At 39.8% G+C, this 24,385-nt stretch overlaps 1 protein-coding gene across 3 annotated transcripts; it reads left to right on the top strand.

Moving 5' to 3' along the window:
• Positions 1-1,243: 1,243 nt before the first annotated feature.
• On the top strand, positions 1,244-24,385 carry PSMC6 (proteasome 26S subunit, ATPase 6). Of its 3 annotated transcripts, none has more exons than XM_045396424.3 (14): positions 1,244-1,743; positions 2,540-2,619; positions 2,713-2,752; positions 2,989-3,041; positions 6,292-6,359; positions 6,602-6,716; positions 9,069-9,156; positions 13,863-13,924; positions 14,011-14,134; positions 15,106-15,167; positions 16,963-17,083; positions 17,212-17,292; positions 20,353-20,424; positions 23,892-24,385. In XM_045396424.3, exons 1-14 carry the CDS (start codon positions 1,350-1,352, stop codon positions 24,008-24,010), a joined length of 1,479 nt encoding a protein of 492 aa, XP_045252359.2. In that variant the 5' UTR covers positions 1,244-1,349; the 3' UTR covers positions 24,011-24,385. The 3 variants fall into 3 exon arrangements, with proteins under 3 accessions (XP_045252359.2, XP_073853514.1, XP_005562522.2); XM_005562465.5 differs by having other exon boundaries at positions 1,440-1,544; XM_073997413.1 differs by lacking the exons at positions 13,863-13,924; positions 14,011-14,134; positions 15,106-15,167; ... (2 more) ...; positions 20,353-20,424; positions 23,892-24,385 and adding an exon at positions 11,439-11,829.

Genomic DNA, 24,385 nt, shown 5'->3' on the forward strand with positions numbered 1-24,385 from the left:
GTTGACCAGGCATGGTGGCTCACGCCTGTAATCCCAGCACTTTGGAAGGCCGAGGCGGGTGGATCACTTGAGGTCAGGAGTTCGAGACCAGCCTGGCCAATATGGTGAAACCCCATCCCTACTGAAAATACAAAAATGAGCCCAGAATGCTGGTGGGCGCCTGTAATCCCAGCTTCTCAGGAGGGTGAGGATGACAATTGCTTGAACTGGGGAGGCAGAGGTTGCAGTGAGCCGAGATTGTGCCACTGCACTCCAGCTTGGGTGACAGAGCAAGGCATAGTTAAAAAAAAAAAACAAAAAAAAACAAAAAAAAAACTGGCCGGGCACAGTGGCTCACACCTGTAATCCTAGCACTAAGGGAGGATGAGGAGGGTGGATCACCTGATGTCAGGATTTCGAGACCAGCCTGGCCAACATGACGAAAACCCCTCTCTACTAAAAATACAAAAATTAGCTGGGCGTGGTGGCGCAGGCCTGTAATCCCAGCTACTCCAGAGGCTGAGGAAGGAGAATTGCTTGAACCTGGGAGGTGGAGGTTGCAGTGCGCCGAGATCGCGCCACCGCACTCCAGCCTGTGCGGCTGGAGCGAGACTTCATCTCAAAAATAAACGAATAAATCTGAAAGTTCTCTCAGACTTCAAAGTTCCTGCCTCAGCCTACTTCAGCATCTTTATCTTGTACCCTACATCTCTACAACCCACCCCCTACTGGTCTCATTGGCCTCCTTTCTGTTCCTGGAAGTGAGCCAAGCTTTCTACCCACCCCCGCCCCACCCCACTCCAGGACTTGCACTGTTTAGGTTTTCTTCAGTTGTTGCGAGGCTGGCTCCTTCTCATCTGAGACATCTGTTCTAGATTAATTCTTCCCACCATACTTCTTACCGTGTTTTAATTCCTTCATAGTATTTGTTAAACTCTGATTTTTTTTAAAATTTCCCACCAAATGATAAGTAGATCTACCTTTAAGACCTCATTCACTGACTGAATGGATGGATAAAACTGCCTACTTCTCCAGCACGTGGAGGTCTTTGGTATACTGTGTTATACCAAAGGCCATCTGTGTTGTGTCAACAGGCCATCATCGGAACTCTTTTGAGGTATTACACATTCCCTACTTAACTTCCATCTCAGTTTATTACAGAGCCTTTTATACTTCCGGGACAGCAGTGACTTAATACTGAGGCCTCTAAGGGGAAGACCGAGATAACTGAGTCCTGCTTTACCCATCTCGGCCTGCCGGAAACGGTGTGGGTGTAGTCCTCTTTCAGTGTATGTCGGCGCTCTAGGTGAACCGAGACACAGAGGTGGAAGTGGAGTAGAAAGGCGGGGCCAACCGGAAGGGGCGGGTTCATGGGCGAACCCACCCCTCCAGGCCGGGTTTCGTCCCTCGCCCCGCCCCTTCCCCCGCCCGGACGGCCATGGCCATTCCCGGCATCCCCTATGAGAGACGGCTTCTCATCATGGCGGACCCTAGAGATAAGGCGCTTCAGGACTACCGCAAGAAGCTGCTTGAGCACAAGGAGATCGACGGCCGTCTTAAGGAGTGTGAGTGCACCTTTCTTTCCATGTAATCAAGTGCCTCGATTCGCTTCTGCCTCTGACAAAGTAGAAGCCTTTGGCCGAGCCCAGCAACCGAGCCTTAGAGATGACCAGGCCTCGGTGAGGGACAAGGCGCTTTGTCATCCGGCCCTGAGCTTGTGGAGCAGCACTCCTTCGCGTGTAGAAAAGGACCAGTTCAGCCCAGGTGACAGAACGGCCTTGAGGTGGAAATGAAAAAGAAGTAGAGGCGGAGCGGGGAAGTGGGCCGAGGATGTTTCCCAGGTTAGGGTGCAAGGAGGGTAGTGCTGGTGGAGTCCCGGGACTTGAAGAGGGAAAGGCGCTTGAGTCAAGCAAGCTCAAACAAGAGATGAGACTCAGGGAGTCGGCTTGTTCTTGGAGTCGAAAGACGGCCGCGGAGCTTTGGAGAGAAGTGTTCCAGTTGTCATAATAACCCATATCGTCTTTTGTCGTGTTTCGTGTTGTACTGTATCAGGCATACAAATTTCCCTTACCTCCTGAGTGCTTAACTTTTTTTTCATTTTCATTGAAATGCATGAGTGGTTTAATTAAATGAAGGAGGACCATAATTAAATGATTCTGTGGAGAACTGCATTTGTTGACTTTATTTAGGGTAGAATATCAGAAAATAATCCAAGTGGGTAGGTGAAGAGGTGAGGAAGGGTCTGATTATCATTCGGATTTGTAGTCGCAAATCCTAAGTGTCAGGGTGTCAATATCTCTTAAGAATATAACTTAAGATGTGCTTAAACAAGTATTGCCGATCAAGAAAATAAAAATATGGTGCTTTCTCTGTAACATTTTGTTGTTATACATGCCACCTACTCATTACAAACAGCATTATGTCTTGTATGGTTTGAAATAGTGGATGGGAAACTTAGGTAAAGTGAAATAGACTTACGTAAACAGTAAAGTGAGAAGTAGCCACTTAAACACACTAAGATTACTGTTCAATTATAAATGTTCAAATTGTATTATTTCAGTAAGGGAACAATTAAAAGAACTTACCAAGCAGTACGAAAAGTCTGAGAATGATCTGAAGGCCCTACAAAGTGTCGGGCAGGTAGGTAATGGAGTTTGGGGAATAGGGGTCATGGTAATTTGCTTTTTTATTTAGCTGTTGCCAAAAAGTAATGCTTTTTATTTTCTTCCTTAGATTGTGGGTGAAGTGCTTAAACAGTTAACTGAAGAAAAATGTGAGTGAATTAACTCATTAATTAGTAAAGAAATAGCCCACCTCTCTCTAACTTTTGAAATGCTTACTATTTTAATGACAATAATGCAGAGAGATAGTATTTTTGCATAGACTTAAGTTTTCCTTCAACTAATGTCTTCTTGGAGGACAGAAATACAACTAAACCCTCTATCAACGTGGATATGTATTTTTTTACTTTCTATTTTTCAATTAGTTCTTTTATGTTTTTTCTTCTAGTCATTGTTAAAGCTACCAATGGACCAAGATATGTTGTGGGTTGTCGTCGACAGGTAATACTTTATATTTGTATAGGGCCTGATGATTGACAAAAGTAGTTTCATGTAAGTTATTGTCTCTAATTCTTGAGGCAAGCAGGTCGGGCATTTATTCCCATAACTCACAAGGATGATTTGTTCAGACACAGCTAGTTATTAACAAAGCCTGAATTCAAACCATGGGCTTTGACTCCTAGCATTCTGTACTTGCTACTGTATTACATTGTCTCAGTGAGATCTATTAATAGCCACTTAGAAATAAAAGTATTTTAGAACTGGAAAATAGACATTTTAATGTCATTTTTAAAGAGGACTTACAAGTGTTAGATACCATCCGCTACCTGTGTTTATATTTAGACATTCAGAACTGTTACTTATGGACTGTACCATGGCCTAGGTTAATTTTGTATAAGGTCATTTGGATTAGGGTAGGGCAAGTTGAAATAATTCTCAGTTTTATTTTATAGTTATCAACGATGCCAACAAATGACCTCAAGTCATTCAGTAGTGTCTGAAATCAATTTATGTACTATTCTTTAGAAAGTGCCCTTAGATAGAGAATTCTTTTAAATTCATTGGAAGAGCTTTCTCTGTTTTATTGTCATTTCAGGTTCAGGTTTTAAAACGTTCACAGAACATGGCTGTAAAATATAATTTAATCCAGAAACTAAATCTCATATTAGGATTTTGCCTAGTATATAAGTGGTTGACATTTTCTTTTTTTTTTTTTTTTTTTTTTTTTTTTTTTTTTTTTTGAGACGGAGTCTCGCTGTGTCTCCCAGGCTAGAGTGCAGTGGCGTGATCTCGGCTCATTGCAAGCTCCGCCTCCCGGGTTCACGCCATTCTCCCGCCTCAGCCTCCCAAGTAGCTGAGACTACAGGCGCCCACCACCACGCCCGGCTAGTTTTTTGTACTTTTTAGTAGAGACGGGGTTTCACCATGTTAGCCAGGATAGTCTCGATCTCCTGACCTCGTGATCCACCCGCCTCGGCCTCCCAAAGTGCTGGGATTACAGGCTTGAGCCACCGCGCCCGGCCGTGGTTGACATTTTCTAAGTCAAAATATTAGATACCTAAACTGACAAGGGGTTTTTATGTCCCTTTCAGGGCTCTGTGGATGCCAAAACTTGGCATTTCTAAGATATTTCAGGTTGCATGAGGGCAAGACTGTATTTGAAAACTAGAAACATTAGAAAAGCCAAAGTATATATAAGTTGAGTATCCCTTATCCAAAATACTTGAGCCAGAAATATGCTTTTGATTTTGGCTTTTTTTTTTCTTCAGATTTTAGAATATTTACATTATACTCATAGAGCATCCCTAATTAAAAACATCAAAAATTCGACATGCTCCAATGAGCATTTTGTTTGAGCATCATGTCAGCATTCAAAAAATTTCACATGTGGAGCATTTTGGATTTTCAGATTAAGAATATTCAGTCTGTATTCCCTATAGATGTAAACATTGAAATAGCTTCATATTGATCTGTCCTCTTCTTTTTTTTTTTTTTTTTTTGAGACGGAGTCTCGCCTGCCGCCCAGGCTGGAGTGCAGTGGCCGGATCTCAGCTCACTGCAAGCTCCGCCTCCCGGGTTCACGCCATTCTCCTGCCTCAGCCTCCCGAGTAGCTGGGACTACAGGCGCCGCCACCTCGCCCGGCTAGTTTTTTTTTGTATTTTTTAAAGTAGAGACGGGGTTTCACCGTGTCAGCCAGGATGGTCTCGATCCCTGACCTCGTGATCCGCCCGTCTCGGCCTCCCAAAGTGCTGGGATTACAGGCTTGAGCCACCGCGCCCGGCCAATCTGTCCTCTTCTTTTTTCAAGTAACCTCACTTAGCCGTTTTTCTTTCTTTAATTGTTATATTAATCCTAGTGTTTTGCCTGTCTTCCTAAATTTGAGCTCTTTGTAAAATCCTGTGACAAGTGGTAATTTATATGATTCTGAAATTGTATTGGCAGGCAATTTTTTAAACTATTAAAAGGTAACTTGGCCAGGCGCGATGGCTCACGCCTGTAATCCCAGCACTTTGGGACGCTGAGGTGGGTGAATCACGAGGTCAGGAGATTGAGACCATCCTGGATAACACGATGAAACCCCGTCTCTACTAAAAAACACACAAAAAAATTAGCCAGGCGTGGTGGTGGGCGCCCGTGGTCCCAGCTACTCGGGAGGCTGAGGCAGGAGAATAACTTGAACCTGGGAGGCAGAGCTGGCAGTGAGCCTAGATCACGCACGCCACTGCACTCCAGTCTGGGAGACAGTGAGACTCTGTCTCAAAAAAAGAAGAAAAAAAAAGTAACTTGGGCCAGATGGGGTGACTCATGCCTGTAATCCCAGCACTTTGAGAGGCCAAAGTGGGCAGATCATGAGGTCAGGAGTTCAAGACCAGCCTGACCAACATGGTTCAACCCTGTCTTTACTAAAAATACAAAAAAAAATTAACCAGGCGTGGTGGCGTACACCTGTAATCCCAGCTACTCAGGAGGCTGAGGCAGGAAAATTGTCTAAACCCAGGAGGCAGAAGTTGCAGTGAACCAAGATGGCACCACTGCACTCCAGCCTGGGTGACAGAGACTCCGTCTCAAAAAAAAAAAAAAAAAAACAAGAGGTACTTCATCTTGGAAAAGTAACAATATCCTGAGTGTGAGATGGATCTATTAAATTCTATCAATTTTAGCCAGATATGCCAAGAAGTTATTTAGTATGGTTGAACCTAATGTGTAATGTGCTCAGCATGTGCCTGTCATGTAGCAAAGGCATGAATGATGGTTGCTGGGTTTTGGGACTTTCATTTTAAAGCATTTTAATAAAAATCTCTTAAGGGGAAACTGCATTTTTCCCTATTCTCATGAGCATTTAACACACATTCTTCCCAGAAGCTGTACATTTCAAAATAAATCTGATGAGCACACCTTTAAAATGCTTCCCTTTCCTCTCCCTAGAATGTTCACTAAGGGATTTTTCTATAAATGCTTTGGTAGCAATTCCCAAAGTCACTGTACCATTGCCACCTCAAGCTTTGCATATTAGTCATTTCACATTTTACACTGAGATTACACAAAGGGGCATTCTTTTAAGGGGCAGGCAGAAATCACTTTAAATTACTTATTTTATACGCCATTTTGTTAGCATGGAGTTTATAATCTGATATTTGTGTTCTCTCTGAAGGGTAAAAATGAGTATTTGACTTCTAAATATTAAACTCTCGGTAGAGTGTTATTCCTTTCTTAAGTGTTTATGTAATATCTTTTGTTTTACAAAACTAGCTTGACAAAAGTAAGCTGAAGCCAGGAACAAGAGTTGCTTTGGATATGACTACACTAACTATCATGAGGTGGGTTTCTTATTCTATTGAGTTTACCTTTTATTTTTCACAAAGGGTGGTTTTTATCTGAGATACATGCTTCTTGAGATCACTGAATATTTTGGCACTTTTTACCTTTTACTAGTTTCTAATTAAGCACATCTTTTTGAGATCAGCTGCAGGTGTTTGCATGAGCAAGTTATCTGTATGCTATCTGTAGGCTGAGAGAAAATATATCTTCCAAAATAAAAATACTTACCTTTTCATTCTAGATATTTGCCAAGAGAAGTGGATCCATTGGTTTATAACATGTCTCATGAGGACCCTGGGAATGTTTCTTATTCTGAGATTGGAGGGCTATCAGAACAGATCCGGGAATTAAGAGAGGTTGGTACTGTGTGCTTTGTTCTCTGAGCTTAGGTAATAAATACTAGTAGTTTTAGGATTCTTCACAGGAGAAACAGGATGAAAAAGTACTTTTTGTCTAAATTATCTAAATGGTAGTTAAGAATATTATGCATTTACTGTTCTTGCTAAGAAGAATAACACTGAATTTCTAGCTGTGAAAATTACTGTTTTTTTTATTTGGAGATAAATTGGTTTTAGAAAAATCCTGCTCTTTTTGTGGCAAAGGAACGGAGAAAAAGCTAAGAATAATTGATGTAATCTGATGTCCTGTGGTTTTGATTATCATAATAAGTTACTTGGGATAATGTGTGCAATGAGTTTTTTCCATAACCTCATTAATACTAGCTTCCCACGCTTACTGAAGGGTAGGGTACCTATTCCTTAAATATTTTATTTTGTTAAAGCTGTTTGCTGCCATTCAAGAAAACCACTGGCTTTAGAATTGTCTTAAATCTTTTAAACTTTTAGGTGAAGAATCAAATCAGGATTGCCTTACTTCATAGCACAGACAGCTTCTTAACTGTTATCTGTAAAGCAAATTACATTGTCCTATGGAGTTCATCCTAAATTAGGCTGTGAATATTTAGGAGTTAATGGGAGTAATTGGAATGTCTTACACAATCTGATTTAAACCTAAGCCAGTTTTCATACTTCAGTACATTAATTTTTTTTGGAACACTTATTAAAAATACAGATTACTAGGCCCTCTGAGTGGTTTTGATGGACTAGATTGGGAGCAGGCACAGAAATTAGCATTCCAGGTGATTATGAAACCAACTTTTTCTTTGACAATACTTGAAGAAGCACTGGTCTAAGTGTAAAAAAAAAAAAAAAGGCAGTTCTCACCTGTATTTAATGAAAGGACAACAAAGGAAGAACAAGTGCTTCATAGAACGGTGAAAGCTTACTTTCAACAGCGATTTGCTGCATTAGCCATAGGAGCAGAAAGAATCCCATGTGTACATGCGGTATCCTTTACTGTCTGCAGATACTTTGCACTTTAGAGTATTGATTTCTCTCACTTCTAGCTTTTCCCAGTCACACTTTATGCACATATGGACACAACTTTTTTTTTTCTTTTGAGACAGGGTCTGTTTCTTTTGCCCATGCTAGAATGCAATGGTGCAATCTCAGCTCACTACAACCTCTACTTCCCAGGCTGAAGTCATCTTCTCACCTCACCCTCCCAAGTAGCTCAAGGCATGCATCACCACACTTGATTAATTTTTTTATTTTTGTAGAGATGGGTTTTCACTATGTTGTCCAGGCTGTTCTCGAACTCCTGAACTCAAGTCATCCTCCAGCCTTGGCCTCCCAAAGTGTTGGGATTTACAGGCGTGAGCCACCACACCTAGCCCAACACAACTATTCGATAGAAATTTCTCTCTCGGTTGGTTGTGGTGGCTCAGGCCTATAATCCCAGCACTTTGGGAGGCCAAGGTGGGTGGATCATCTGAGGTCAGGAGTTCAAGACAAGCCTGCCAATAAGGTGAAACCCCATCTCTTCTAAAAATATAAAAATTAGCCAGGTGTGGTGGTAGGTACCTGTAGTCCCAGCTACTCAGGAGGCTGAGACAGGAGAATCTCTTGTACCTGGGAGGCAGAGGTTGCAATGAGCAAAGATCGCACCATTGCACTCCAGCCTGGGCAATAGAGTCCGTCTCAAAAAAAAAAAAAAAAAAGGAATTTCTGTCTCAAGTTACTGGTACTATAAGTAATTTAAATTGGACTTTCAGATCCTCAATATCGCTAGTCTCCACTTTTCTTCCTTGAATCAATCTTGAGAGCAGAACATACTGTTCTTTTAAAGCTGCTGTGGCAAAACGCCAACAGATAAAAATTTCATATACCTTTTCTCTTGGTATGTTATCAAATCCATCCCCCATTTTAGAATTATTTTGTGTTGTATTTTCAAATGCAAACTAGTATAGATCTTTTGAGTTGTGTTTTTTGTTTATATGTTCTTTTGACTTAACTGATTTTTTTGTAGTCTAATTTTTAATTGAGGTATAATTTACATTTAAAAAATGTAGATTCTTAAGTGTACATTTCAAATATGTTTGGACAAGTAATATATCTGCATAACCATCACCCCAATCAAGTGTGTGGTTTATTTAAAAAACACTATTTAAATTTTTTTAGATTTAAGAGATCTTAAATCTACCTAAAGCAAAACCTCTTAATATAAATGGTTTTACCTAACATGGAAGTCTAGGTCTATTATGAATTATGATGTGTACACCTAATTAAGGTAATATTTGACTTAAAGTATTTGAAAGTACATTAAAAATCTTGACTAACTTTTTAAGAAACATTTAACTTCCTTTCTAGGTGATAGAATTACCTCTTACAAACCCAGAGTTATTTCAGCGTGTAGGAATAATACCTCCAAAAGGCTGTTTGTTATATGGACCACCAGGTTGGTATTGAATTATTTCTACTCCACCAATAAGATAAATGAATTAAGGAATTAAAAAAATGAAAATTTTTTTAATTTTTATTTTCTTTTTGAGACAGGGTCTCTCTATTGCCCAGGCTTTAGTGCAGTGGCACAATCTTGGCTAACTGCAACCTCTGCCTTCCGGGCTCAAGTGATTCTCCCACCTCAGTCTCCCGAGTAGCTGAGACTGCAGGCATGCATCACCATGCCTGGTTAATTTTTGTATGTTTTGCAGAGAAGCGATTTTGCCATGTTGCTCGGGCTGTCTCAAACTCCTGGACTCAAGCGATCTGCCCACCTTGGCCTCCCAAAATATTGGGATTACAGGCATGAACCACTGTGTGTGGCCATAAGATGGAAATTTGATGTGGGTAGTTCCAACTTCTACTCTGTTCAGAGTGAGAATGAGAGAAAATTTTTTTTTTTTTTTTTTTTTTTTTTTTTTTTGAGACGGAGTCTCGCTCTGTCACCCAGGCTGGAGTGCAGTGGCCAGATCTCAGCTCACTGCAAGCTCCGCCTCCCGGGTTCCCGCCATTCTCCTGCCTCAGCCTCCCGAGTAGCTGGGACCACAGGCGCCGACACCTCGCCCGGCTAATTTTTTGTGTTTTTAGTAGAGACGGGGTTTCGCCGTGTTAGCCAGGATGGTCTCGATCTCCTGACCTTGTGATCCGCCCGTCTCGGCCTCCCAAAGTGCTGGGATTACAGGCTTGAGCCACCGCGCCCGGCCAAGAATGAGAGAATATTTATGTCTACTGTTCTTTCAGGCATGCTTAGTGCATTTGTGCCTCACAGTATATTTATCTTAATAGGCCATGTGATTCTAGTTTAATAGTCTTCAAATTGTGGTTCACAGATCTAGAGGTGCTTTCATGGAATCTGTAAGGTCAAAACTACTCTACAATACTAAAATGTTAAGCCAGGCGCAGTGGCTCATATCTATAATCCCTGCACTTTGGGAGGCCGAGGTGGGCGTATCACCGGAAGTCAGGAGTTTGAGACCAGCCTGGCCAACCAACATGATGAAACCCTGTCTCTACTAAAAATACAAAAATTAGCCAGGCGTGGTGGCGCACACCTGTAATCCCAGTTACTCAGGAAGCTGAGGCAGGAGAATTGCTTGAACCTGGGAGGCAGAGGTTGCAGTGAGCCGAGATCGCGCTCCAGCCTGGCTGGACTTCTCAAAAAAAAAAAAAAATTTTTTTTTATATAAGGGAAATGTACCAATAGCCTACTGCTTGACATACATAGCCCCACAATGACACAAAACAAAAAACTAAAATGTTGTTTGGCTCTTCCACTGTGCTGACATTTGTGCTGATGGTGTTAAGAGCAACATGGTTAAAATTAAATTACTTGCACTGTAGCGTGAATCAGCGTTAGTGGCATGAAACAGTACTAGTTAGTAACCATTGTGTTCTTTACTGCCACATACTTGCTGTGTAAAAAAAAAGTCAGTTTCACTTTAAAGTCCTTGGTGAAACAGTAAAAATTATTAATTTTATTAAATCTTCATCTTTGGGTAATATTTTGTGTTCTTTGTGATGAAATGGAAAATACATATAAAGTATTTCTGCTGCATATTGAATAAGATAGTTGTCTTTAAGAAAAGCACTTGTTGGCCGGGCGCGGTGGCTCAAGCCTGTAATCCCAGCACTTTGGGAGGCCGAGACGGGCGGATCACGAGGTCAGGAGATCGAGACCATCCTGGCTAACACGGTGAAACCCCGTCTCTACTAAAAAGTACAAAAAACTAGCCGGGCGAGGTGGCGGGCGCCTGTAGTCCCAGCTACTCGGGAGGCTGAGGCAGGAGAATGGCGTAAACCTGGGAGGCGGAGCTTGCAGTGAGCTGAGATCTGGCCACTGCACTCCAGCCTGGTTACAGAGCGAGACTCCGTCTCAAAAAAAAAAAAAAAAAGAAAAGAAAAGCACTTGTGCAGTTATTTAAGTTGCCAGCTGAGTTTGTTGCTTTTTATGCAATAGTGTTTTTGCTTGAATGGACCATTTACAAACATACTGTGGTTATCAGACTGGTTACTGGTTATTAGTTATTGATTACTCAAGACTGGTTTTTGGTTATTTGGCTCACATTTTTTCCAAAGCGAACAAATTGAGCCTGTCATGTTAAACAACTGATACCATCTGTTGCCAGTGATAAAATTTGAATTGTCAGGTGAAAATTAGAATTTTTAAAAACATATATCTGGCACTATGTGGTTGACAGCTTTTTCTTTTTTTTCTTTTTCCTTTTTTTATTTTTTTAGATAAGGTCTTACTCTGTTGCACAGGCTGGAGTGCAGTGGCGTGATCATCTTGGCTCACTGCAACTTCTACCTCTTGGGCTCAGGTGATTCTCCCACCTCAGCCTCCGGAGTAGCTGGGACTACAGGTGTGTGCCACTATGCTAGGCTAATTTTTGTGTTTTTAGTAGAGGCAGGGTTTTGCCATGTTGCCCAGGCTAGTCTTGAATTCCTGGGCTCAAGCAACCCAACCACCTCCGCCTCCCAAAGTGCTGGGATTATAGACATGAGCCACATTGCTCAGCCATGGCAGCCTTGTAATATATTAATACTTAAAGACTTTTCTGATCGGATAAGTCGTGAGAATAACAAAAATTTTTTATATTGTGTAATGAAAAATGTCAACATTTGGAAGATTTCCATAACTCAACCAGTACTTTCCAAATAATCAATACTTGATGTTAAAATATTCATAAGTAAAAGATCCAGTGTGCAGGATAGACCAATGTATTTTAATGTAACAGCAGTTTCTGTCATAGTCCATGTTGTAAGTAGATAGCTATTATAAAAAAGACAAAAGATAACAAGTGTTTGCAGCATGTGGAGAAAAAAGAAAGAACCCTTGTACACTCTTGGTGGGAATGTAAATTAGCACAGCCATTTTTGAAAACATGGAGGTTCCTCAAAAAACTAAAAATAGAATTACCGTATGATTCAGCAATCCCACTTCTGGGTTTATATCTAAAGGAATTGAAATCAGTGTGTCAGAGATAGCTGCCCTCCCATGATTATTTCACAATAGCCAAGATACAGAAATGGCCTAAAAATTGCCCATCAATGGATGAATGGATAAAGAAAATGTGGTGGCCAGGTGTGGTGGCTCATGCCTGTAATCCCAGCACTTTGGGAGGCTGAGGCAGGTGGATCACCTGAGGTCAGGAGTTCGAGACCAGCCTGACCAACATGGAGAAACCCCGTCTCTGCTGAAAATACAAAATTAGCTGGGTGTGGTAGTTCATGCCTGTAATCCCAGCTACTCGGGAGGCAGAGGCAGGAGAATCACTTGAACCTGCGAGGTGGAGGTTGCGGTGAGCCAAGGTCGCACTATTGCACTCCAGCCTGGGCAACAAGAGTGAAACTCTGTCTCAAAAAAAAAAGAAAAAGAAATGTAAATATACACACTGGAATACTATTCAGCCTTTAAAAAGGAAACCCTGTCATTTGTGACAATATGGATGAATCTAGAGGATGTTATACTAAGTGAAATAAGCCAGACATAGAAAGACAGTTACCACATAATCTCATTTTCATGTGTTAAAAATTGAACTCATAGAAACCAAGAGTAGAATGGTCATTACTACAAGTTGTGGTGGTGTATGGGGATGGGGAGATGTTCAACAAAGGATATAAAGTTCACTTAGACAGGAGGAATAAGTTCTAGGTGATTTATTGCATAGCATGGTGACTATAATAATGTATTAGCTATTTCAAAATTGCTAGAAGTAGATTTTAAATGTTCTAACCACAAAGTAATGATAAGCATGTGAGGTGATGGATATGTAGATTCGCCTGATTTAATCATTCTTCAATATATACATATATCATAATTTAACCCATAAATATACAATTTATTTGTCAATTTAAAATTGATTTTAAAAAATTATATTTTGATTAAAATTTTAATGTTGAGAGCAAAAGTACTTCGGAATTTTTTTTTATTTGAGACCAGGTCTTACTCTGTCACCCAGGCTGGCGTGCAGTGGCAAGATTATTGGCTCACTGCAACCTCCACCTCCCGGATTCAAGCGATTCTCCTGCCTCAGCCTTCCCAGTAGGTGGGACTACAGGCACGTGCCACCACACCCGGCTAATTTTTTGCATTTTTAGTAGAGATGGGGTTTCACTGTGTTTCAATCTCCTGACCTCGTGGTCCACCCACCTCAGCTTCCCAAAGTGCTGGGATTATAGGCGTGAGCCACCACACCGGGCCAAGTACTTTGGAATTTTAAATGAAAATTCTATTTAGGATTTAGCTTTCATTTTGGAAAATTTACTTGCCAAACGATTATATTCTTAAAAGGATTTTAAACGTTTGTTTCACATAGGCCGGGTGTGGTGGCCTCTGTCTGTAAGCCCAGCACTTTGGGAGGCCGAGGTGGCAGTATCACTTGAGCCCAGGAGTTCAAGACCAGCCTGGGCAACACAGAGAGACCCGTCTCTGAAAAACAAACAGACAAACAAAAAACTTAGCTGTGCGTGATGGCACGTGCCTGTGATCCCAGCTACTTGGGAGGCTGAGGTGGGAAAATCGTCTGGGCCTGGCAGGTCACGGTTGCAGTGAGCTGTGATCTCGCCACACTCCAGCCTAGGTGACAGAGTGATTGCCTGTCTCAAAACAAATTTTTTCTACCTTACCATCTAATTAAGACTTCTTTTTGTCATTCTTAGGTACGGGAAAAACACTCTTGGCACGAGCCGTTGCTAGCCAGCTGGACTGCAATTTCTTAAAGGTAAAGGGAAGATTATTTTGTACTTATTGAAATTTAATTTTACTTGAATTGTCTTATATTTACCTTCCTGTTTTTCCTTTAATCAGGTTGTATCTAGTTCTATTGTAGACAAGTACATTGGTGAAAGTGCTCGTTTGATCAGAGAAATGTTTAATTATGCCAGAGACCATCAACCATGCATTATTTTTATGGATGAAATAGATGCTATTGGTAAGAATAACACCCTTGTTGAAAGTTTTAGGACTTTTTTTTAAATGTAAAAGAACGGCCACGCACGGTGGCTCACGCCTGTAATCCCAACACTTTGGGAGGCCGAGGTGGGCGGATCACGAGGTCAGGAGATTGAGACCATCCTGGCTAACACGGTGAAACCCCGTCTCTACTAAAAATACAAAAAATTAGCTGGGCATGGTGGTGTGCACCTGTGGTCCCAGATACTCGGAGGCTGAGGCAGGAGAATGGCGTGAACCCGGGAGGCGGAGCTTGCAGTGAGCCAAGATCGTACCACTGCACTCCAGCCTGGGTGACAAAGCGAGACTCCGTCTCAAAAAATAAATAAATAAATAAATAAATAAATAAATAAATAAATAAATAAATGTAAAAGAACCTTTTCCCCCCCTCTTAATCTGTAATTGTGACTTGTATGAAGTAGATACCACAATGAATTAGATGTTACTTTAACCAGTTTTAATAACCTTTCATGGCCGGGTGTGGTGGCTCGTGCCTGTAATCCCAGCACTTTGGGAGGCCTAGGTGGGCAGATCACGAGGTCAGGAGATTGAGACCATCCTGGCCAACATGGTGAAACCCTGTCTCTACTAAAAATACAAAAATTAGCTGGATGTGGTGGCATGTACCTGTAATCCCAGCTACCGAGGAGGCTGAGGCACGAGAATCACTTGAATCCAGGAGATGTAGGTTGCAGTGAGCTGAGATCACACCACTGCACTGCAGCCTGGCGACAGAGCGAGACTCCATCTCAATAAATAAATAAATAAACCTTTCACTTTAACAAAATGAGAAATGTTACACCAAAATCAAGTCTAACTTTGTCAGCATAATTCTTACTCTTTAGTTTTCATCTTAATGTTTTAAGCACAGACTGTTATGTTCTGTTTTCTCAAATGATGGTTATAGAGGAAAAGAGTAATGCATATAAATTTCCAACTCTACTATTTTAGGTGGTCGTCGGTTTTCTGAGGGTACTTCAGCTGACAGAGAGATTCAGAGAACGTTAATGGAGGTAATATTTAGTAAAGGGGGTTTATAAAGAAACCAGTGTTTATTAAATGAAGAACTGAACATTGCATATTTGATAGTCAAAATATATAGAACATTTTAAATGAAATATAAAATTTGAAAATATTGTCAGGAATGAACATGTTTCTCTATCACAAACTCTAAGAAAATGACTACTAGAAAATAAGGCTATCTGCCAAATTCCATTTGGTATATACCTGTACTATTCTGTGTGTTTTGAGCAGATCAGTCATTCATATATTTAAATTGATTCTTATGAATGTGATCTTGTGGTAGTTTTATGAAGACATTTTATGTAATGGTCATATTAAGACCGTTGGCAATAAATGAGCTATAATTATGTATGCAGCTGCTCTAAAAATTATTTTTTCTCTCACTTTATTGCTGAGACTGAGGCAATTAAAATAGTTGTGATAATTGAAGAGGATAGTTGACACGATGAAAGAATGCACATAAAGCTTTCCCCCAGTTTTACCTTTCCCCACTCCAAATTCTGTGAAAGTGATAACAAGAGTCCAAATACATTTGCCACTTCAAATAGAAACTAGGTAGCATGGGAAATGCAGTGTCAAATTCTTTCTTCTTAGGAGTATTTGAAAAATCTCTTTTCATAAATTATACAGATCTGCTCAGAAGATACATAGTATTTGGAAATTATAAAATATCTTAGAAACCTTAAATTGAGATATTTTTAAATGACACAAATACTAATTTTATTCAAGTAACTAAATATATCATCAACTAACACATTGTCAGACTAGCTATATTTTAGTTTGTTAAATGCAGTAAGGTTTTTCATTTATTCAAGAAAACTTTAGAAATTGAGACAATATTTTTTATGTCTTTCAATATTTCTGTGTACAGAATTATTTGAAAAAATAGACCAGACATGGTAACTTCTGCCTGTAATCCCAGCACTTTGGGAGGCCCAGATGGGCAGATCATGAGGTCTGGGCATCAGGACCAGCCTGGCCAATGTAGTGTCTCTACTAAAGATACAAAAATTAGCTGGGCGTGGTGGCACGTGCCTGTAATCCCAGTTATTCAGGAGGCTGAGGCAGGAGAATTGCTTGAACAAAGAGGCAGAGGTTGCAGTGAGCTGAGATTGCCCCATTGCATTCCAGCCTGGGCAACAGAGCAAGAATCTGTCTCAAAAAAAAAACAAAAAACAAAAAAAAACAGTCCCTCAGCTACTCAGGAGGTTGAGGTGGGAGGACTGGTTGAGCCCAGGAGGCGGAGGTTGCAGTGAGCAATGATCAGGCCACTATACTCCAGCCTGGGTGACAGAGTGAAACTCTGTCTCAAAAAAAAAAAATTATGGGTTTACTATCAAATTTGTAGAAAAATCTTTGTATCCAGTTATCCTAATATAAATGTTGTATCTGACATATCATAAGCACTTTATATATTGGATTTTATTATTAGCTTTTATTTTTAAAAAAATTGATAAAATTTTGGACATTGGAAATTAGATCCACATAGTTTAATTTCATAATTCTTGACATGATGGAAGCCTTCAGATTTATTAAAACTACCTGGTAGCTATAGAAAGATACATAGCTATTAAAAGGCACATAATCTAGCTTAGAACTTTGAGGCTAGAAAGTATATCCCTTTATATAATAGAGAGAAAATTAGAATTCTATCAAATGACCATTCTGAAGATAGAACATATCTATCAGTAGACAATACATTTCATGGCATTAGATATATAAAAGGTGCATGCTATTTTTTTAATGGTTAGAATGTTTGTACAATCTGATTCTTAATATTCTTAGTTACTGAATCAAATGGATGGATTTGATACTCTGCATAGAGTTAAAATGATCATGGCTACAAACAGACCAGATACACTGGATCCTGCTTTGCTGCGTCCAGGAAGATTAGATAGAAAAATACGTGAGTTAAGGTTCTTCACCTACTACCTATTTCCCTTTGTGCCCATTTGTTTTTCCGTGCTTCACTTCACCTTCCACTGTATTTTATAAAAGATAAAACTGGACTATAAAATAATTTTTTATTTTCAGATATTGATTTGCCAAATGAACAAGCAAGGTTAGACATACTGAAAATCCACGCAGGTCCCATTACAAAGCATGGTGAAATAGGTAAGGAAGTCATCTATTTTATATGTATTTATATTTGGTAAATGAAGAAAAATACTGTTAGAAATTACTGATAGTTTCCTAAATCTGGTTTTAAATTCAGCAAATAGTTATTGAGCATCTACTATATGCTAGGAACCATTGTAAGTGTTTTGTAAGGGCTGACGATATATCAAGGAACAAAACAGACAAATTTCTGCCATTAGATAACTTACATTCTTGTTAGGAAAAAACAGATAAAGTTAGTAAAACAAAGTATAATAGATGATGGTAAGTGCTATGGAGAAAAATAAAGCAAGAAAGTGGGGGGTGGGCATGGTGGCTCACTCCTGTAATCCTAATGCTTTGGGAGGCCAAGGCAGAAGGATCACTTGAGGCCAGGAGTTTGAAGCTGCAGGGAGCTATGATCATGTGACTGCACTCCAGTTTGGCAAGACCCTGTTTCAGGGGAAAAAAAAAAGAAAAGGGGGATAGGAAATTAGGGAAGTGCCAGGAGCAGGCATGAGGATATACATTTTTAAACGACAGGGAGGATTAGCATAGGGAAGGACTGACCAAGAAGGTAATTTTTTAGAGATAGGGTCTCACTCTTGCCCAGGCTGGAGTGCAGTGGTGTGATCCCAGCTCACTGCAACTTCTGCCTCCCAAGCTCAAATGATCCTCACACCTCACCCTCCTGATTAGCTGGGACTGCAGGCACACACCACCAACCCTGGCTTGTTTTTTTGTAGGGAAGGGGTTTCACCATGTTGCCCAGGCTGATCTTGAACTACTGGGCTCAAGCAATCTGCCCACCTCGGCCACCCAAAGTTCTGGGATAACAGGCATGTGCGTCTGTACCCGGCCTGGTTTTTTTGGTTTGGTTTTTTTGTTGTTGTTGTTTTGTTTTAAATTTATTCCTGTTAAATGCTGACAATAGGTCAGATAAAGAGTTCTCAGAGTAGACCTTTGGATTTAACTATGTGGAGGTAATTGATAATCTTGTCAAAAGTAGCTTCTTGGGAGTGGTGGAGGTGAAAGCCTATTTCAGATGGGTTTCAGAGAGATTGAGAAGAGAGGCATTGAGTTTAGACATTTCTTTTTTAAGAGTTCCACAGAGGAGGCCGGGCGCGGTGGCTCATGCCTGTAATCCCAGCACTTTGGGAGGCCGAGGCGGGCGGATCACAAGGTCAGGAGATCGAGACCATCCTGGCTAACACGGCGAAACCCCGTCTCTACTAAAAACACAAAAAATTAGCCGGGCGCGGTTGTGGGCGCCTGTAGTCCCAGCTACTCGGGAGGCTGAGGCAGGAGAATGGCGTGAACCCGGGAGGCGGAGCTTGCAGTGAGCCGAGATCGCGCCACTGCACTCCAGCCTGGGCAACAGAGCGAGACTCCGTCTCAAAAAAAAAAAAAAAGTTCCACAGAGGGGACAGAAGAAGTAGAAGGGGAATGCTGATGAGGATTTGGCAGAGTTTTCTTTAAGATGGAAGAGTTTACAACCCCCTCTTTTTTTTTTTTTTTTAATAATGCTGCTGGGAATGACCTAGGAGAAAGAGAAATTGGCAATGTTCTTTCCTTGAAGACGGATTGGCCCTATGTATATGTGTACTTTTATGAGACTGGAGGAAAGGCAGAGTACATAGATGCTTATGAGGACAGGTTCTTAGTGCAGGAACTTGTAGAAGTGTTTTTTTCTGAATGCTTCTGTTTTCTCAGTGAAGTAGAATGCACATTCAGAATGAAGATAGGGAAGTATTAGAGATTTGAGGACAGAGGAGAAGGTATAAAGTCATTACCTATGGAAGTGAGGGATTGGACTAGGGTACAGGCCAGTAAAACATGGCTTGTGAGCCAAATTCTGCCTGCCCTGTGTTTTTGGAAACAAAGTTTTGTTGTAACCCAAGCATGCTCATTTATCTGTTGTCTATGGCTGCTTTCCTACTAGAATAGCTGAGTTGAATAGTTAACAACAGAAACCATATGGGCTGCAAAGCATACAGTATTTACTCTCTGGCCCTTTACATAAAAAGTTTGCTGACCTCCAGACTAGGGAAATCTAGTATAATTTCCAGGCAGCCTTAAAAACTCTTTAGAAGTTAATGGTCTGAAATAATGACAAATAGCTGATTGTTGCCTTTCACTATCTTCATTGCTCCTGTTAGAGAGTTTTGAACTGGAAAGACTGAACTGAACAAAGGATGTCAATGGATAGGTTTCTTCCACAAATACTGAACTCTTGCTAGATGCCAGATATTGTGCTAGCCTTGGGAATTCTTGCTCTCAGGAAGCTTAAAATGAACTTAAACCTGATTAAAGACAATTCATGAATATCTGTATGATTTCAAATAGAGAACGACATGCCCTATATTGCCTGACCAAAGAGTGCATCATCAAAGTTATTCAAACTGTAGTAGCCTGTGCTGTCTTATTTCTCTTACTATTCTGTATCAGATCCATTGCTGCTACCCTAATCCTATAGCTCTTCGATTCATGTCTGTTATGTGGGTGGCTGGAGAACTCGCTTTGTTACTGCTACCATAGATCTGATACTTCACCACTTGAATCTTGCACAGAAACCAGAGAAGCTAGCTAATGCCTGCAGTAGCATTCAAAAATTCCATGTGATACAATTATGTCTGATTACTTTTCAGTTTTGCTATACTTTATATTTGGCTTGTATGATTAAACAAAATAAATTCCATTGTTATAATTGGTTTTGAGTGTTATAGGTTTATTCAAATTAAAGATTTGGTTACAGTTTTGACAAGAGTCATAGCTTAACAGGTATCTGGAGTTCACATGTGCATAGCTATTTCACTGTATAAAAATAGGTTAAGGTATTTTGAGATTTTGGTGATATTTCCTGTTTTTAAAGTTTCAGGGGTGTGTCTAATTCTGCTTGGTACTGGTTTATTTAACAGAAGTCTTAGTTTTTGGATATTAATATTGTGGAATGTTAACAGAGGTGATGTCTAGCTGTTCAAACTCAAAGTAAGCTCTTCAGTTTAAATTTTCGATGTGGGCATAAATCAAGTAAAGGTCTAATTTTTAAAACTAATTTCCAATATTTTTTCTAAACAGATTATGAAGCAATTGTGAAGCTTTCAGATGGCTTTAATGGAGCAGACCTGAGAAATGTTTGTACTGAAGCAGGTAAGGGTTTAAAGTACAGTTTTACTATTGATTTTTATTTTTAAAATTTGCTGAAATTGTTTTGAGTTTGTCCAAAAGCAGAGCCTACACTTTGCAAGGATTTCGGTTCATGCTGTTCTTTTAGGAATTGATTCCAGGAAATAGGAGAAACAGGGTAAGCGAGATGGAAAGAGGGAAAGCTAATATGAGGGTGCACCATTGAGGTAGGTGCTGTAGGAAAGGGAGGTTAGATCTCAGAGAAACGTACAGAATGCCTACTAGGATCACCCAGCTGAAAGTTGGGAGACTAGAACATTGATTTACCAGTACTCATCCCCCATTGGATGAGATTTGCCCTTGGTAGTGTTAACTCCTTTGCACTTCCACATGCCTTAGGGCAGAATGTGAAAGGAGAGGCATGTAATAGAACACTGGCCCCCTGAAGTAAGTCTGAGGCTCTACAGAATTGCCTACTACACCTGTGGCTGAAATTAGAATAGGCAAGCACCAGAGGTATCTGCTGCAAAATGGATCATGTATGTTGTCTGGTACTAGTCTATGAGCAGTGTTTTGAAAGATTGATTTATGAATTATGTGATCATGCCATTTGTATAAAATGTAGTATTTAAATATAATTCTCTATGGGTTGTGTGATACTTTTTTTTTTTCACTTCTACATTGTATGTAAAAATTGTGTGATGCTATTTTTATTTCCAGTACCAAGTAGCTTTCATCCCTACCTAGAATCACTTAGTTTTTGTCTTCCATACAGAACCTTTAAATAGAAAAAATAAACTTCTACAGTATAGTTACTGACTTTATAGGTTATAGATTTTCTTAAGTATTAGAATATGTGATTTCCTCTTGCTTTTCATATCATGTTTACCCTTAGTAAATTCAACACAGTGTTTAAAGTGGCTACTCAGGGAGGGCTTCTCAGTACAAGTATCTTCATGGGTATTGGGTATGCTGTGAGTCAGTATCTGCATCAATATGCAGCTCAGATACTTCCGTTCACGTCTAGAAATGCTGTCAATACAAATCAGGGTAAATCATGCTCACAGAGCCTTATCAATAAACTAAACTGTTTAGAGGTAAACCATCATATAGCTTGAACAAGTTAGAGTAATTTATGACATTCTCTTTCCAAAATATAAACCAGACCAAATTATTATCAGAAGATTGTTTTGGTTAGATTGTAATCCAAATGCAAGCTGTGCAGTGAACTTAAAGGCTGTTGCTATCAAATTATATGCTTTTTTCCCCTTACATATTCTTACAAATTTACCTTTAGTTATTGCAAATGAGCTATAACTTCTGTGTGGATTAAAATTTTAGTTTTTTAAACTAGGTGGGATATTCACATCTGGAAGCATACTGAAATTCTTTCTTTTTGGACTTCAAGCCTTTTTTGTTCACATTTTTCTGTAAGTTAAAATACGCTTGATTCAACTATAGTTGCCCTTCCTGTTCAGGTCCTGACATTTTCTTTTTTTGGATTAGAATATATCTCTGTTTTATTTTTTCTTTTGAGACGGAGTCTCACTCTGGCCCAGGCTAGAGTGCAGTGGCATGATCACTGCTCCCTGTAGCCCAGACCTGATCATTTCTCCTTTATCTCCCAGTAGCTGGGACTACAGGCGTGCACCACCACACCCAGCTAATTTTTGTATTTTTTTGTAGAGACAGGTTTCACCATGTTGCCCAGGCTGGTCTCAAATTCCTGGGCTCGAGTAATCCACCCACCTGGGCCTCCCAAAGTGCTGGGATTACAGGTGCAAGCTACCAAGCCTGGCCAGGCATCTCTTGTGCAGATTTACTCATTCACTAAAGAGATTTGGAAAACAGCCATGTGTGCAGGGTTTACAAAAATAACTTACCTAGTTTCACTGTAGCTTTCTAAACAAGTTTTGAAACTTTATTTTTTTAAAAATCAGTCATTTCCATTCACCTGGTTTCTAGGACAACATAGATTGTTTCCTTATGTAGACATCTAGAAAGGAAAGAAGATAGGAAATAATCCTTGAAATTTTCTATTTTAACTCCCTTATTTTATGTAAGTGAAAATTCGATGCAGGCAGATCCTCAGTGGAAATATAGAATTCATTTAATTAGTAAACAGCAATAACCTTATCTGCTTTAGTTTATCATGAGTTAGGATTATCTCAAAATCTGGGACCCATATCCATGACACAACTAATGTTTAATAAACTACATACAAGGAAACTTTCACCTCTTTGTCAAATAGTATTTGAGAAGGTACTTGTCAAAAAGTTGAAGGAAAAAATTGAGTTGTGATACTCAAATATGAATCAAATAAAAATACCAATTTGTACATAAATTAGGTAAATTTTAACACATGAATAATGACTCTGAATTTTGCTAAAACCCGCTGTTGGCTTTCTGTGTGATTCCCTATTCTCAAAGTTTTTGAATATTAACAAAGAATGGCTATCAAACTTACTCAAGATTTTTTTTTCCCCATAAATGTGTGCCTTCTAGCAAATTGCCTCCTGTCAAGTTAAATTATGCTTAAAATGTGTACGTGGTGTTGGTAGTTTTGATTTGTTTCGATTATTTATGCTTGTTTTTAGTAAGACCTACAGTCAGATACAGGGACCATTTGAGCCTGATTTTATTTTATTTTTTTGAGATGGAGCCTCACTCTGTCACCCAGACTGGATTGCAGTGGCATGATCTTGGCTCACTGCAACCTCCACCCCTGGGTTCAAGCAATTCTCCTGCCTCAGCCTCCCGAGTAGCTAGGGTTACAGACGCCCACCACTACGCCTGGCTAATTTTTGTGTTTGAGACGGGGTTTTACCATGTTGGCTAGGCTGGTCTCAAACTCCTGACCCCAGGTGATCTGTCCACCTTGGCTTCCCAAAGTGTTGGGATTACAGTTGTGAGCCACCGTGCCCAGCCTTGAACTGGATGTTAAATATTCATATAATTGTCTCACCTGTTTTTGTTTTAGAAAATAATCACACCACCACTATGGATTTTTTTGTTTTTTTTTGTTTTTGAGATGGAGTCTTGTTCTGTTGCCAGGCTGGAGTGCAGTGCCGCGATCTCGGCTCACGGCAACCTCCGCCTCCTGGGTTCAAGCCATTCTTCTGCCTCAGCCTCTCGAGTAGCTGGGACTACAGGCGTGCGCCACAATGCCCAGCTAATTTTTTTTTTCTTTTTTTTCTTTTTTTAGTAGAGATGGGGTTTCACTATGTTGACCAGGATGGTCTTAATCTCTTGACCTCGCGCTCTGCCCACCTTGGCCTCCCAAAGTGTTGGGATTACAGGTGTGAGCCACTGCACCCAGCCTGTGGATTTTAATTGAGAAAAGATGGTGGTTTTTAGCAAATTGGAACTACTGGCTTAGAAGTAATAAATCTAAACTTCACATTTATTCCATAGAATTACATTGTTTTTCTTGTAATGAGCATATAATTCATATGTGATATATAGCAGTCATGTGGTTTTATTCTCCACAGGTATGTTCGCAATTCGTGCTGATCATGATTTTGTAGTACAAGAAGACTTCATGAAAGCAGTCAGAAAAGTGGCTGATTCTAAGAAGCTAGAGTCTAAATTGGACTACAAACCTGTGTAATTTACTGTAAGATTTTTGATGGCTGCATGACAGATATGGCTTAATATAAAAATAAAGTTAAAGAAAATAATGTATGTATTGGCAATGATGTCATTAAAAGTATATGAATAAAAATATGAGTAACATCATAAAAATTAGTAATTCAACTTTTAAGATACAGAAGAAATTTGTATGTTTGTTAAAGCTGCATTTATTGCAGCAAGTTACAAAAGGAAGAGTGTTGAAGCTTTTCATATTTGCTGTGTGAGCATTTTGTAAAACATTGAAAGTTGTTTGAGATAGTGGTATAAGAAAGCATTTCTTATGACTTATTTTGTATCATTTGTTTTCCTCATCTAAAAAGTTGAATAAAATCTGTTTGATTTAGTTCTCCTA

The sequence above is a fragment of the Macaca fascicularis genome, chromosome 7 (assembly GCF_037993035.2).
Source record: "Macaca fascicularis isolate 582-1 chromosome 7, T2T-MFA8v1.1".
Classification (NCBI taxonomy): Eukaryota; Metazoa; Chordata; class Mammalia; order Primates; family Cercopithecidae; genus Macaca; species Macaca fascicularis.

Coding starts and splice junctions, on each gene's coding strand:
- PSMC6 (XM_045396424.3), top strand. CDS start 1,350: ATGGGCGAACCCACCCCTCCAGGCCGGGTTTCGTCCCTCGCCCCGCCC. Junction 2,620..2,712: donor CCCTACAAAGTGTCGGGCAG/GTAGGTAATGGA, acceptor TTTCTTCCTTAG/ATTGTGGGTGAAGTGCTTAA. Junction 20,425..23,891: donor AAATGTTTGTACTGAAGCAG/GTAAGGGTTTAA, acceptor TATTCTCCACAG/GTATGTTCGCAATTCGTGCT.